Here is a 15,063-nt window from a genome sequence, read left to right as displayed (position 1 = left end):
GTCCTTGCCTTGTTTCAATACAGGAACCACTATGGCTTCCTTCCATGCGGATGGAAGGTACCCTGCATCCCAAATGGTGTTGAAAAGTGTGAGTAGTGTAACCTGCGTGTCATTGTGTAAGTTTTTGAGCATTTCGTACATGATTCTATCTGATCCTGGTGCGGAGCTGTTGCATGGGCCCAAGGCAGCTCTCAATTCGGCAATACAAAAAGGATGGTTGTAAGACTCATTCTCTCGACCTTTTCTTCTTAATGGCTTACGTTCTTCTGTTTGTTTGTATTTGAGAAAGGATTGTGTATAATTTGTTGGACTTGACACGCTCTCAAAATATTCTCCAAGTGAGTCTGCCTGGTCTTGCAGTGTATCGCCCTGTGTGTTTACCAGGGGGAGTGAATATGTTTGCCACCCTCTAATCCTATTAACTCTGTTCCAGGCTTTGGCCTCATCCCTAAACGAGTTAATACTCGATAAAAACTTCTGCCAGCTTTCTCTTCTGGCCTGTCGGTGGGTTCACCTGCCTTGGGACTTTATTTTTTTAAAGTTCATAAGATTCCCAGCAGTGGGAGAAGCGCATAGCAACTCCCACGCCTTGTTCTGATTCTTACGGGCGATCCTACATTCGCTGTTCCACCACGGTAAATGTCGTTTGCATGCCAGACCACTCACTTCGGATATGCATTTTGATGCGGCATCTATTATGAATGATGTAAGATACTCTACAGCAGCATCAATTTCTAAAGAAGACATATCAGCCCATGAGATGCTAGTGAGAGTTCAAAATTTCTCCCAGTCGGCTGTATCTATTTTCCGCCTAGGAGCTTGTGGAGGAAATTCAATTTCTTTGGATGTTCTTAGCAGTACGGGGAAGTGATTGCTCCCGTAAGGATTGCTCGTAACTTCCCATTCGAGTTCGGGCAGTATAGACGCAGAAACTATACTAAGATCTATTGACGAAAAGGTTCTGTTTGCAAGAGAGTAATATGTGGGCTCTTTCTTATTTAGAAGGCACGCTCCAGAAGAAAAAAGGAACTGTTCGACGAGACGACCTCGCGCATCGATACGAGAGTCTCCCCACAAGGTGTTGTTGCATTGAAATCGCCAAGAACAACATAAGGTTCTGGCAATTCATCTATGAAGGACTGAAATTCAGGTTTGTTTAGTTTGTAATGTGGGGGAATGTAGAGTGAACAAATAGTGATCAGTTTGTTTAGCAGGACAACTCGAACCGCCACTGCTTCGAGGGCCGTTCGTAGCTGCAAACGTTGACACGCTATGCTTTTTTGAATTACAATGGCAACACCACCCGATGATGCGATAGCATCATCGCGATCTTTGCGAAAAGTAACGTGCTGTCGAAGAAAATTTGTGTGTTTTGGTTTTAAGTGTGTTTCCTGTAAACACAGCACTTTTGGATTGTGTTGGTGGATGAGTTCTTGTAATTCATCAAGGTTTCTAAAGAGACCTCCGACGTTCCATTGAATGATTTGTGTATCCATATTTAAAGAAAAAATTGGTGCTGTGTTCACGGAAATGGAGGTGATGCCTTAGGTTACAGAGCTCTTTCGAGGCCCTGTAACGGGGGTTCTACCCTTTCTGGAGCGTTCGAGGGAGCCTCGCCGCTCCTTAGGCGCTTGGCGCGCCGTGAGGACAGGTGTAGTGTCCATTGCCTCTTGTGAGGCGCAGGACACATGCTCTTGCGAGCGAGATGTTGTCAGGGAGGGTCCCGCCTTGGAGGGCAAGACCCCTGCGCCCACCAGCCCAGAGGTCGATGGGGCTCCCTGAGGGATTTGGCTGCGCCGGCTGTTGCCAGCGCTGGAAGAGGCCGGGGGGTTGGGGCAGTCTCGGCTGCACCCACCTTCGGGGTTGATACTCCTTCTGCTCGGTTGGTGGTGCAGCACTAGCTGCGACCACCGTGGGGGCAGATGGCGTAACTGCCGACTCACTGCTTGTGGGTCGGACAGCCGCCGGAGGCTGTTGTGACGCTGCCCCCTGACGCGCCACTTCGGCAAAGCTTTTCTTTGGCAGGTATGCTACCCGCCTTCGTGCCTCTTTGAACGATATATTCTCTTTTACTTTTATCGTTACAATTTCTTTTTCCTTCTTCCAGGAGGGGCACGACCGCGAGTATGCGGCGTGATCCCCGTCACAGTTTACACAGTGGAGAGAGTTCTTACAAGCTTCAGTGGCGTGTTCTAGGGCACTACATTTCGCACATGTTTGGCGACCCCAGCAGCTCTGCGAACTGTGGCCGAAACGCTGGCATTTGAAACATCTTAGGGGATTCGGCACATATGGTCTGACACGCAGCTTGATGTACCCCGCCTCTACAGACTCGGGCAGAATACTTGAACCAAATGTGAGCAGTAGGTGCTTCGTTTGAATTTCTTTTCCATCCTTTCTCATCCTAATTCTTCTCACATTGACAACATTCTGATCACTGAAGCCCTCCAGGAGCTCAGCCTCTGTCAACTGGAGCAAATCGTCATCCGAGACAATGCCGCGGGTGGTGTTGAGAGTGCGGTGTGGAGTTACTGTGAGTGGAACATCTCCAAATGATACTAGACTGCACAACTTTTCGTACTGTTTCTGATCATGGAGCTCTAACAGGAGATCACCACTTGCCAGCCTTGATACCTTGTAGCCTGGGCCAAGGACATCGGTTAAGGACTTGGAAACTAGAAAAGGATAAATGTTTCGTACTTGTTTATCTGATTTTTCTGAGTGGATCACATGGTAACGTGGAAAGTTTGGTCTTTGACGTCCAAGGAACTGGAAAACTTCATCGGTGCGCCCTCTTTTGTGGGGGCGATCAGGAAGCGGAGGGAAGGAGCTAGCCATACAGGAATTGAATTTTCGGCAATAACGCCATGGAGCCCTACAAGGGGACGCTACAAGGACTGTATGTACAGGTCCTGTAATGCCAGCTGTATGTCATCACTATAACCAAATATGAAATAACCTAGGTTGGCTATTCACACAAGGTTAACCCTTGCTGCCTGGAAAATTGGAAGTAAAAAGAAGCCAGGAGAAGACAGAAAAGATGAAAAGTCAGAGAAAGACGAAGGCTGGAGGGAGAGAGAGACAGGAAAAGGCAACTACCGATTTCCCCCGGGAGGGTCAGTCCGGGGGTGCCGTCTACGTGAAGCAGAGGCCAAAGAGGTGTGTTGCCGCCGCCGAGGGGCCGTAAAGGTCCAAACACCCGGCATTGGCTCAACCCCCAGGATCCCCTTTTCCCCGGACACGGCTAAGCCGCGCACAGCTACACGCGGGAGGGTCCAACCCTCGTGTGCTCGGGTACGTGGTGTCGCAACACACCTAACGCCTGCTGACGCAGACGCCCCTGCGGGGTACTTGTGTTGAATAAAGGTGTTCAACTCCCAAGAATTGAATATTCTATTTCTTTTAATATTCAATTGTGACCGAATATACAAGGTTGCTGAAGTTACTGGACCCTGCCTGTCACTGCTGGCTGCTTCAAGTCCCTGCAGAAAGCTAACCAGGAACTGCAGTGATATTTCACTTTCTGATAATTTCCAAGTTGAAGAGTTATGAACAACATTGCACAAGCTGTAAAAAAATCAATTACATTTTTCAGTCATATTTGTTTTGCATATTTCATTTTGTATTTATAGGAGGTGGAAAAATATATGGTACTCGTCCTGATTTTTGAAGCACATGCTCTTCAAATATTGTTATTTGTTTAGAACATTTCCCTATTTGAACCTACCTCTCTCAATTATATAGCAATGTTTCCTTCCCCCAATTTGCAATCACCTTTCCAAAACACTATGTGTAATTCAAACAAATATAAATGAATGAAAGCTCCAGTAGCTAGAAAAATCAGTGTAGTACAAATCACTAACAGACAAATGGAATGAGCCAAGGTTAAAGGTTAAAAGGGCATCACTCAGTTTTCAATAGCCATCTTTACAAGAACTAAGTCTGCGAAAGTGTGCAACAGAGCTTCAAGTGAAAGAATCGTACATACCGTACTGTCTTGCCAAGTAACTGTGAAAGAACGGTGTGTTGGCTTGATATACCTAGGTCTTCTCCTGTAAAAGAATGCCACATTTCAATGTACTGCAGATACAAAGCAATTATGCGAAAAGAGCGACCTATTAGCCCTTTCAGTGTTAAGTTTTTCGAAGATGCTACATCTCCTACGTCGGGTTTTTTTCTAGAATATTATAAAACTAACACAACAGCTTGTTTTTGGCTATGCAAAGGGAGAATGACATGGATAAAGGCAAATGCTCTTTTGCTATGGTGCTCACATTCCTATCTGACATAAGCAACATGGCAGGACAGAAATTCGAAAACGTACCAGTACGTCAGTGACACTTGAAAGGGTTAAATGCACGGTAGCTCAACATGACTCACTGCTGTAGAGAAGCTTGCATTATATGTTAAGTGAGGACCATATCCTAATACAATCTTTTGTAGGGTTCAACCAAACATGGCAGCGTGCTTATAGACAAATAATCTACTTTTCTTTACACTGAAACAAAAAACACATTTTCTACAGTTACCAAAGCAAACAATGTTTTCAAGGAATACAGTCGAGCCACAATAGAACGAAGTTGTACTCGCAGCGAAAAACTTTATTAGACCGTGAATTTAATTAATTCGAGGTTTTAAAGTTTCAGCATTAAAAACAACTTCACCGATTCCCAGAGCATTCCAGGTGGACACTATCTTGTTAGTAAGCACTTATAAACGAATTGCAAGAATGTCGGGCCATAAGAGAGGTTTAGCTTGTCCAGTATTCAGGTAAACACAGGCAGACAGGGCGTTAGGGTGTTGGGGCGGAGGTGTAAACAGGAGCGGTCTGCATGGTGCAGCCACCTGGTGGCACAGAGCTCAAACAGACAAAAACAGCTATTATTGCCTCAACGAAATGTATTCTACTTCGCTGCTGGTGTAAATTTTCGGCACTGGCATAATCGTGTTGCTGCCAAAAATGTACACCTGCAGCAAAGCAAAACACACTTGATTACTGCAATATTAGGTGTTTTTGTCTATCTGAACTCTTCACCACCAGGTGGCTGCACCATTCAGGCCACTCCCATTTACACCTCTGCCCCAACGCCCCGTCAGCCTGTGTTTACCCGAATACCGGACAAGATAAACCTCTCTAATAATAGCGTGGTTATGAGCGCCAGCGTGTGCGGTGCAGATCGCACCGAGAGCAATGCATCGACATGGCTCATGGCATCAGAGATTTGCGTGTTGCGTCACGCAGCGCCGGTAAATCTTGTATGCCATTGCTGACTGCCGCAGCTTGTGACCACAAATTAAAAACAAGAGTAAAATGATACGGATATTAGTCCTAAGCCAAAAGAAAAAAAAAAAGAAAGAAGGAAAGTCAGTTTCACTAGAAAGGTGGAGCATTGATGGCGATAGCAAAGAGACCACACAAAGTAGGGTTCGTATTTTTATCAGTGTCATGCGCGCTCAGGCAAATATTAACAGATCTCACTCAATGACCATGAACTCAGTCATAACGTGAGCGAGCGCTTCGTACCATGTCTCTGTACCGGAAACTTGAGATTACACAATCAGCACCACTAGAAGCGCGGGAATAACAATCCATTTCGGCTTGCCATTGAGAGATTACTTCCAAGATTGATAGGGCGTGTGGCCCGCACAAGGACGTGCGTGAGGAGAAGGCAGATGGGTGCACTTTCCTTCCTCCCCCCAACCACTACTGCGAGTTCATTCCCTCTATCCCTTTTGTGCAGAAGGAATCGTCAGCTCTCGTGTTTCTCAGAGTTATTTAACAATGCAATAGATGGCACAGCGGTGTTTCCTGCCTACCGCATCTTGGAGTGTGTTCTTTGACAGCAGTTTTGCCGCTCGAACTTTTCACGCAGAAGGACGCTTGAAATAACTTTTGCCTCGGCTGACATAGTTTCTTGCTAGATTTACTAGACATGCAGGCTCCAAGTACATGATTTAAATGACCGAAAACTTTGTTGCGAAAAATAAATACATGATTTTCAATGCAACTAAGCTCGGGAAATGAAAAATAGTTCGTTAAATTAGAGTCTTAATTACCACCATAATAATTTACTTTAGGAGATATCTTTCAATAGAGGAGTTGAAGTCAATAAGCACTCATGGCATATCTGTCGAGTAAGAATTCCAAGACTAGCACTACTTTTAAAGGTACCCTGAAACGCTTTTGACAATTTTCTACAAACGTATTGAGTCGTTAGAGTAGGTCCTTCTGATCATTAATTGACACATCTAAGTGCTCCGCGTAAAGCGTGTAATTTATTATAAGGTTTTAAATATGCACATCGCTGCCGATCGCAGCGCACTGCTCGGCGGATTTTTAAGCCGCCCCTACCCATATGACCGAAATCACCCATACGACGTCAGTGGGGCGAGCTATCCGATTGGCTGACAAGGGCGCGTGATCGATAATTTTTCCAACTTTATGGTAAACAAATGATCTTCGTAATAGTTGGAATGCTAGTTAATTTGTTTTTATGAAAAGAAAGTAACATAAAGAGAATGCGCAAGAATAATTTTTCAGTACACTTAAGCACTTCCGGCACACAGCATGTGTCGTCTGCTTGTGTTACAACGTACTCCATTTTGAAGAGAGCTCCGGGGTCAGAGTTGGTCTCAGTCTTTTCGCGAGCACTATGATTCGACTTTGTTGCCTTGTGGACTGCAAACGTAGCGACTGGCAATATGTCAAGCTGCGACATCGTGTCCCTCTGCAAGGCAGCGTACGAGCGAACTGGCTGCTGCGCATCGGACTGCCGCTATCCGATCGGCGCCAGGATTTGCGCGTTTGTGGCCGTCAATTTACACCGGAAGATTACTAACGCAATAGCGTTTCCCGAGTCTGGTATTAGGGAAAACGCAAGCGCAAGGGGACAGAGTCTGGCCGCTTGACTTTGCCGTAACGGGATGAGCCATGAGATGAGCAGAAGGGCAAATGCGAATGGTCTGCATGGTGCAGCCACCTGGTGGCACAGAGCTCAACCATACACAGTAGCAGCAACGAAGTGTATTCTTCTTTGCTGCTGGTGTGTATTTTTCGCAGGAGTGTAATCATGAACACGTTGTTTTTATAAATGTTTAAAATGTTTTACACTTGGTTAGAGCAATATTAGCGCTTTGTTTGGCTGGTTAAGCGCTGCACCAACAAGTGTATGAACCGTGCAGACCGATCAGGCCGCTCACGTACGTCTACGCTAAAGTTCCTTCATCAGCTTGAGTTTATGCCTACAGTCATTTGCCGAAATGACCAGCTTGCCTGTGGTTACCGGAATACAAGACACGTTCGGCGCTACGACAGAATGCTCGCAACGCACGCTGCTCCGATAGCTCTCGCTTGGGGTCGACGGCCAAGCGGCTAGCGGAGCGGTCTCGCGCGGGCGGGGGCGGGCTCCAAAACAACCGGAAGTGGACGATGTGACGTCGCATCGTGACGCTGAACCAGTGAAGGCGGAGCTTAGCCCCACTCGCTCGGCGAACGAGTTGAGGAGGAAGAGCATGGCTAGGGAGGAGGGTAGCTTCTAATCGCTTGTAGCTCCATTAATACGAAACGCTTCACTTAAATTGTGGTGCGAATGTTCTACTTAAGCTGTACCCTACGCGTCTACAAAATTTGTCCGAACCGTTTCAGGGGCCCTTTAAGACATCTGCCTCAAACATGGGCCATGAAATACACTACTACAGTAGTGATGAAAAGCAGTTGAACAAGGAATTTCGCTTTAATCTACAGTGGTGTTATACCTAATATTAGGGATTTTACCAAAAACTTTCGCATAGCACTACATGGAGTGCTATATCTTGTGCCGCATTTTGGGGACAGATATGTCGAAACTGGTGCTAGTCTCAGGGTGCCTATCAAATGGATATGCTTCAAGCACTAATAGGCTTAAATTCTGCAAATGCAGCATGCATATTAAGGCATATAACATTGAAGTTGAATTGCTTGAGTTCTGTTAACTAGCTGCAACAGTGCACATGAGGCCTACAACTGCTGCTACTACATTTAATTTTACAAGTCATGCATCAGGTAGGCCTACACAAAGCATAAACCATAATTTTGCAGGGTCAGTAAAGTTAAGAAATTACACTACCTCTCCCAGTCCCAAGCCTTCTGGTCAGATTCTTTAGTAACATACATTCGGTTTCTTTCAGTTTGTGGAAGTTTATACCATCTACTGTTTTCCGTTTTTGATGCAAAACTGTCAAATGGCCCATTGAGCAAGAAAGCCGGCGTCTGTAGAAGCAAAACAGCACCTAAATTCCCATTGGCTGCGACACTCAATCATGAGCATGCCTCGATTGAGCAGGGCCAGCGAATTGGAACACTTGCTGCCGCGATAGCGTGTGAAGTGTTGCGCAAGGGGTGACGGAATCGGAGACAATGCCACATTACGAGCGCACCTCGATGGAGTAGATACGGCGATGTGACGCCATGGGGCGAGACAGGTAGTCGTTGGCGAGGCAGTCGCACTTCAGAGAGCGAGACTGCGGCACCCGCGTGCATGGGTGCCGCCGTCTCAATCTCGGAAGCTGGCACGTGGTCCATATCTCTCTCTCACCCCCACTGAGCTTAGCTGCTAAAAGACATTTTTTTTTGCCGAAAGTTAAAACACACACAAAAGGAAGACACAGACACTGGCAGCATTGTGTGTGTTTTGTTTGTTTTTTGTGTGTTTTAACTTGTGGCAAAAAAACGTCTTTTAGCAAGCACCAACTAGGCCAACAAGCAGTTTTCTTGCAACATATAGATTAGCTGCTGCATGTGCCTGCTTGCCTTGGTGGCCGCTGTTGCTTCCTCGGTCTCTCGTTGTGCAGGATGTTGGTAGCATGTGACATCCTTGATTTCTCAGCAATATTGGCCAAATGATTTCGGTCTACAGCCAACATGCTAACGTAAAGTGTAAAAAAAAATTATAACCCACAGCAATTTATTCACAAACCTCAAAGGACTGCTCAGCGGCATTCAATTGTACATTAATGCGTTCACATTCACAACTCATAAGAAGAGCTTAGGTGTCCTCAGATGTCTTTTTACACCGAACATTGTACTGACAGTGCAATTCCATCTTTCCATGTGAATCCCTTGTATATGCAGATATTACTCGTGCAGCAAATTTAAATAATTTATTGAACAAAGGTGCACTAGTAAACTATTAAATTGCTGACTTTAGTGAACATACAAGATTATGTCCATTTTCCTCGAGTTTCAGGACAGCTATCCCCAAAACGTGCAACAGAATTAACCAGTGTTCAAGTCAGCTTTGTTTTGAAGCGTGCAAGGGCTGGCTACGGGAGGCTTTTGGGAAAGTGTTAACTAGAACACCATCATATTTTGTAGCAGACTTTTGTAGTAGATAGCAGGAAACTTGTCTCACAATTTTTGCCAAATGGAAATGACTAACTCTCCGGCTTCAATTTCACAATGGCAACATGTGGCCCAAAGTAAATAATTAAACTTCACAAATCAAATAAATTGATTGTCATTTTCTGTGATAGCTAAATATTGCTATGGCCAAATGTTGTGTAAGTAATGTTTACACTTACAAGTATTTCACCTGGATAGACAGAATTGACTTATGATCCGATATTAATTTTTAATGAACTTAAGTCCTGGGCTAGTACTTGCCAAAGCCACAATATGACGAGGCATGCCATAATGTGGGACTCGGGACTAATTTTGACCTCTTTGGCTCTTTAACATGCACTTAAAGAGTACACGAGCGCTGTACATTTCGGCCTAATTGAAATGTGACTAGGGTCGAACCCACGACCTTGAGCTCAGCTGCGCAACACAATGATGCCCATCATTTTTTAAAATCTGTTAAGGCTCTTTCACACCAATTACTGACAGCGGCTATGTGACCAAGTTAGTAACAAATAAATCGACCACATTGGGCCAGTCGCTCGCTGCTCGATTTTTCACTCATGTGACCGCAGTTGCAAAACTCAACCAATCAGATGCGCAGAAACAGGACGTCTGTATATGCTGGAGCTTATTTTACGTGGCCATGGTATTGCGAGTATATGTACACGAATGGAGTGAACAGCATATCGCAAGGCATTTGAATGTGGCGACTTGCCGGAAGCACATACCAGTGTGAAACATTGGTCGCTTTAAACTGCTTTTTGGTAGCCAGTTGCAATCAATCGCGCGACCTCACGTCGCCAGAGTGTATGAGCTCATAATGATGAAAAGAAAGCCACCCGGCATATTGCATATTGCAGAACATTGAAAGACTTATGCCTGGCTATTAGTTCAATACAGGGCGCCGTAAAGATTGACACATATCATACACGAGCACTGAAATCGTCTGGAAGCGATGAGAGACTCATCAGTAGAAACATCATCCAGTCATTGTTCTGCGATAACTTTTGTGCGACATGTAAAGCATGGTGCATCATTGTAGCAATATGATCATCATCGCCTATTATTCAGAAAAAAGAATCTCACAAAGAGTACGCAAGAATCCCAACTAGTCAACTAGCCAATCCCTACTAGCCGATGACTAGTTGGGATCTATTCAATACACATAAATGATTTACCACTTAATGTTTCTTCTCGCTTACGTATTTTCGCTGACGACTGCATTATTTACAGATCAATTAACAGTACTGACGACCACCTGGCCCCTCAAAATGATCTTAGCCTAATTCATAGTTGGTGTAACACCTGGTTAATGGCTTTAAATGAATCAAAATGTCAGGTAACTTCTTTTAGTCGTAAGCGTGACAACTCACATTTGTTATACACCGTCAATAATAAAGAATTGTTACATACGGTAGCATCAATATTTGGGTGTTCACCTAACCAAAAACTTCTCCTGGACAGACCACATTGCAGCCGTTTGCGCAAAAGCTTCAAGGACATTAGGTTACCTACATCGTAATCTGGGTAATTCACCTTCGAACATCCGCAAATTGGCCTATCAGACATTTGTTCGTCCACAGCTCGAGTATGCATCATCCATTTGGTCCCCACATCCTACCTACTTAATCAACATGCTTGAACCAGTCCAGAACCGAGCTGCCCGTTTCATCTCGCGTAATTATAGCCCCCACTCCAGCGTAATGAAAATCAATCTCGATCATTCCCTCCAGCCTTTAGTTGTTCGCTGTAATATCGCTCTGTTATCCTTGTTTCAGAAATATGTTTATAATTCCACACAATCCACACTGCATATCCAGATCACCTCAAACACGCCTCGCCGATTAAATAACCACTTAAGTTTTGCGCGCATGTACGGTACCGACACATGCTTTTAACTTTTCCGCACTCCCTATGGCCATTCGCTTGTGGAACAATCTGCCTGATCACATTGCTTCCGAGTCAGATCAAGAAAAATTTCGTCATCTCCCACACAAGCATCTTTCATAATAGCACTTACAAATCACTTTATCTTGTTTCTTACACTTGGCAATGTGCTTCGAACTTCTTGTGATGTTTTTATTTTTATTGATGCATTTCTATCTCGCTCTTATGAATCGCTATTTTATGCTGCGTCACTTGTATGGCCCGTATATATTGTATGCTCCCTATATAATTGCTTTTTTTTTTTGCGTCTTTTTCCCGAAATACCCTTCAAGAATTGTACTCCCTGATCTGTTCATTTTTCGTGTATTTTGCTTTCTAAACAGTGGAACCCCGTTCATACGTTTTTCACCGGACCGAGGAAAAAAAACGTAACAGCCGGCAAAACGCAACAGAGAGGAAAGCTCCCAAAATGAATGAAAAAAGTGCAGCTTTATTTATTTCCACAGAGTGCGCTTAGGACTTAAAAAGTCTAGAATGGTGGCTTGCCGTTTCTTTCGCTCGCTAGAAATCACCACACGTTTCTCAATAGCCTGGAAGGCCGCATTGCTGTCAGTGTCGCTGTGAGGTGCGACGTACTACCTGCGGAGGAGGTCCAGAGCCGCGACGGCTTCTCCAAAGCTAGGATTTGGCAACTCCCCAGCATCATGCGGCTCGTGCTCCTTGTCGTCACCGCACCACGGCAATGGCAATGGACGAAGGAATATCCGCGGGAAATTTTGCCCTCTCTGGCGTAGTCATGTTAACGTGCTAACGATTGTTTAGTATTGCTGCGGAGCGCGTGCGTCCGAGCACTCCGGTTGCGCGCGGCGCGGCGTGGTTTCGCGAGAAACGTAAACAAGAGAGGAGAGCTGGCCCGATAGACGGAGCAACGCCATGAGCAACGCCAACTTTCGGCTTCACTTTAGCTTCACAAAGAGTGATGTCAGGGCCTCTCCCGAGTTTCCTTCCTCATAGCCTTCTCTATAATAAAGGAGGATATGCCTTCCTTCGTGAGTCGACCCGTCCAAAAACCATGCGGTGACCGTAATCACAGTGATGATAGTGAGAGCATTTTTCACGAATGGCCACTTAGTGGCGGCCTCTCGAACTGGCGTACGGCTTCTTGCAGCCAGTTCTATAGCTAAGCCCGCCCAAAACTCGTCAACCAAAATGGCGGTTGGAGCGCGTTGCCTACTTTAGCCCAGGCGGGTTCAGGGTGCTAAGTTGCGACGTATCATGCGGGAACGTTTTCAAAGCTACTAAGTAACAGCGGGGTTCCTTATACATTGGATCCTATGGAAGCTATGCCGGGACCGGATGAAAACGACGTAGCAGCCGGGAAAACGCAGCAGTGAGGAACGTAGCAGCGGGGTTCTACTATTAGTGCCTTACGTTAAGTTTTACTCGTGTTATTTCCTAAAGTGTACCTTTGTGGCCTTTAATCACTTCAGTTTTTCCTTTTTCATGTTTTGATTTTGGTAGTAATGTTGATGAGTCCTGCATTGAAGTGCATCTTTTGTATTAGACTTCAGAAGGCTGCTTACTTTTTTTTTTTTTTTGCCTTGATTTTGTAGCCCCCCTTACACAATGCCCCCATAGGGCCTGTAAGGTATTTTAAATAAATAAGTAAATATATATAGGGTGAAAAAATACACAATCGGCAAAAAGTCGGTATACTAGGATATACAAAAAGGGTGTATGAAAGGGAAAAATTATTCACCCGAATTCCCATATTCCAGTGTCCCTGTTCTTCAAGTTGTTATTTTGCCCACGTGCTGCAATTTGCTAGCTTCCTTCCTGGTTAGCTCACGTGATAGAGAGACTGCCCCGAAAAGGAGTTCATCCCGGGTTCGAATACCGGACCACAGCAAATTTTTCCTCAACTGCAAAGCTTTCTGAGAAACCTGTACGGGAGGTGTGAATACCGGCGGCGAAAACGTGACCCCACAGCGCACCGATGCCGCGGGGCGGCGCTGTTGACCGAGGCGCGGGAAGCAGCCAGCCGAAATGAGTGCCTCGCCAGCCTCGCGTCGGCTGCATCTCTAGAACCGAAGTGAAAGTGATCCCGTTTCAGATATCCCGGGCTTTCTGCGAGCGTCAAAGAATAAATATTTATCATGAAAACGATCTTACGTCAGACCATGCACATCATTACTCCTGTGAAATTTTACGGGCCCAGTTCGCACTGTATCGGGATTCAAACGCGTTTTGTCTGTGCACATTTCGTGAAGCGGCTCATGGTGTTAAGGGCTAGTGGGGGCTTCGAAATAATTTCGGCCACTTCTGGTTCTTTAACGCGCACTGGCATCATACGGCACACGGGGGCCTTGCATTTCGCCTCCCTGAAAATGCAACCATTGTCCTCTAGATCAGTGCAGTCAATCACCTTATGCGTGACGCACGCATAGTAGTCATTCACGTACCCTATGCAATCAGCCTATGATGTAGTCACGCACAGTAGTCAATCACCCTCTGCGTATCAGGTAATGTCTCCAGATTAAGAGACATTACCTGATATTTCGTCTCGACGTATTTACAAGCCACTTTCTGTATGCACTTGCACAACTGTAGCATGTCATTTTGACGCTCATATAAGCAATTTCCCATGACTGCAGACAGTGAAGCAACAGATCTGGTCATGAAATCGTTTATTTACAAGTGAGGAAAAAAATAGCGAAAGCTTTACAACACACCAGGTTTCAGTGTTTTCCATTTCTTCTCACTGCCCTGCTGATTGACACCTTTAAGCAAAAAGTGAATCCTTGTGAGGCAATAAAAACGTGTAACTGAGGCTGTCAGGGTAGCAGAATGGTCCAGGCAACCAATTTTCGGCATATCCCGAATTGACTGCAATATTTCGGCCACAGCTTTGGCATGCAAACGTGTTACACTGAATGAACGAGTGAGTTTCTTTTCAGGGGCATTTACCAGCTTATAGGACGATTCTGGGGGATATAAAATGCCCCCAAGGTCCCGCTCTTTGGTTCCCTCTGATGGAAGTTCTCTGGGGATATTGCCTTTATCACTAAGACATGCTGCTTTGCAGTCTTCACAATGTGTGGGCAAAACACGCCTTCTCACCACATAACCTGCAATGTAATAAACTTTAAGCGGTGCGTCGCTGCAGTGCTCTATACGTAACTTCGGTGGTCCACAGCCACTTGCACGGCATCTGCTGGCACAGCCTTCACGCTGTCTTCACTGTGGCTTTCTTGTTCAGCCAGCACCTCTTCAACAGATAACTCCAGGACATCCGACGACACATTGCCGTCCTTGGGGCTCCTTGTGAGGCTCTAGAAGCTAAGACACCTGGATGTGCACAAGCAACATTTGTTACTTAAGCATGCCGAACTTCTGCAAAACATTGGTACTATTTACCAAGCTTGCACGTATACATACCTTATGACTAGAATGAATTGAGGTGGGGTAGGATGATTGTTTGCCCCACTCGCTTGTCTCACAACGCCAAAACATTGCTCTAGGCGGTCTTGGCTCAGTTTCGAAGTCGTCATGTACATGATGTCAGCATTGTCGGTAAGGTGCTTCAGAAGGTGTTTTGTTGAATGGATGGTCATCGTCAGCCCCTCAGAAGTACTGTTACTAAGAAAGACGAGCCCATTAATTGGAGTGAGCCTCCCATTCATCAAGAAACGGAAGAGTTTCATCAAGGCTGGCCTCTTTCTAGCTGCCCCGTCTGAAATACCAAAGAGAACAATCATGCACCATTTTGAGAGAAAAACTATGTTAAAATAACCTCC

At 45.4% G+C, this 15,063-nt stretch overlaps 1 protein-coding gene across 5 annotated transcripts in view; it reads right to left on the bottom strand.

Moving 5' to 3' along the window:
* The window catches only part of LOC142585676 (uncharacterized), a 126,642-nt gene that overhangs the window by 100,207 nt on the left and 11,372 nt on the right, over positions 1-15,063 (bottom strand). For 4 of the 5 annotated variants that reach the window (XR_012829121.1, XM_075696617.1, XM_075696633.1 and 1 more), the window contains exon 2: positions 3,989-4,052. The exons of the other annotated variant lie outside the window; for it this stretch is intronic. Coding sequence is in view for 3 of the 4 variants with exons in the window: in XM_075696617.1 (XP_075552732.1) it covers positions 3,989-4,052 (64 nt within the window). In the remaining variant the exon portion in view is untranslated. The remainder of the gene's footprint in view (positions 1-3,988; positions 4,053-15,063) is intronic. 5 annotated transcript variants of the gene reach the window in all.

Source organism: Dermacentor variabilis, chromosome 1 (assembly GCF_050947875.1).
Source record: "Dermacentor variabilis isolate Ectoservices chromosome 1, ASM5094787v1, whole genome shotgun sequence".
NCBI classification, from domain to species: Eukaryota; Metazoa; Arthropoda; class Arachnida; order Ixodida; family Ixodidae; genus Dermacentor; species Dermacentor variabilis.
The sequence above is the reverse complement of the archived record's forward strand: the minus strand, read 5'-3'. Positions and strand labels throughout refer to the sequence as shown.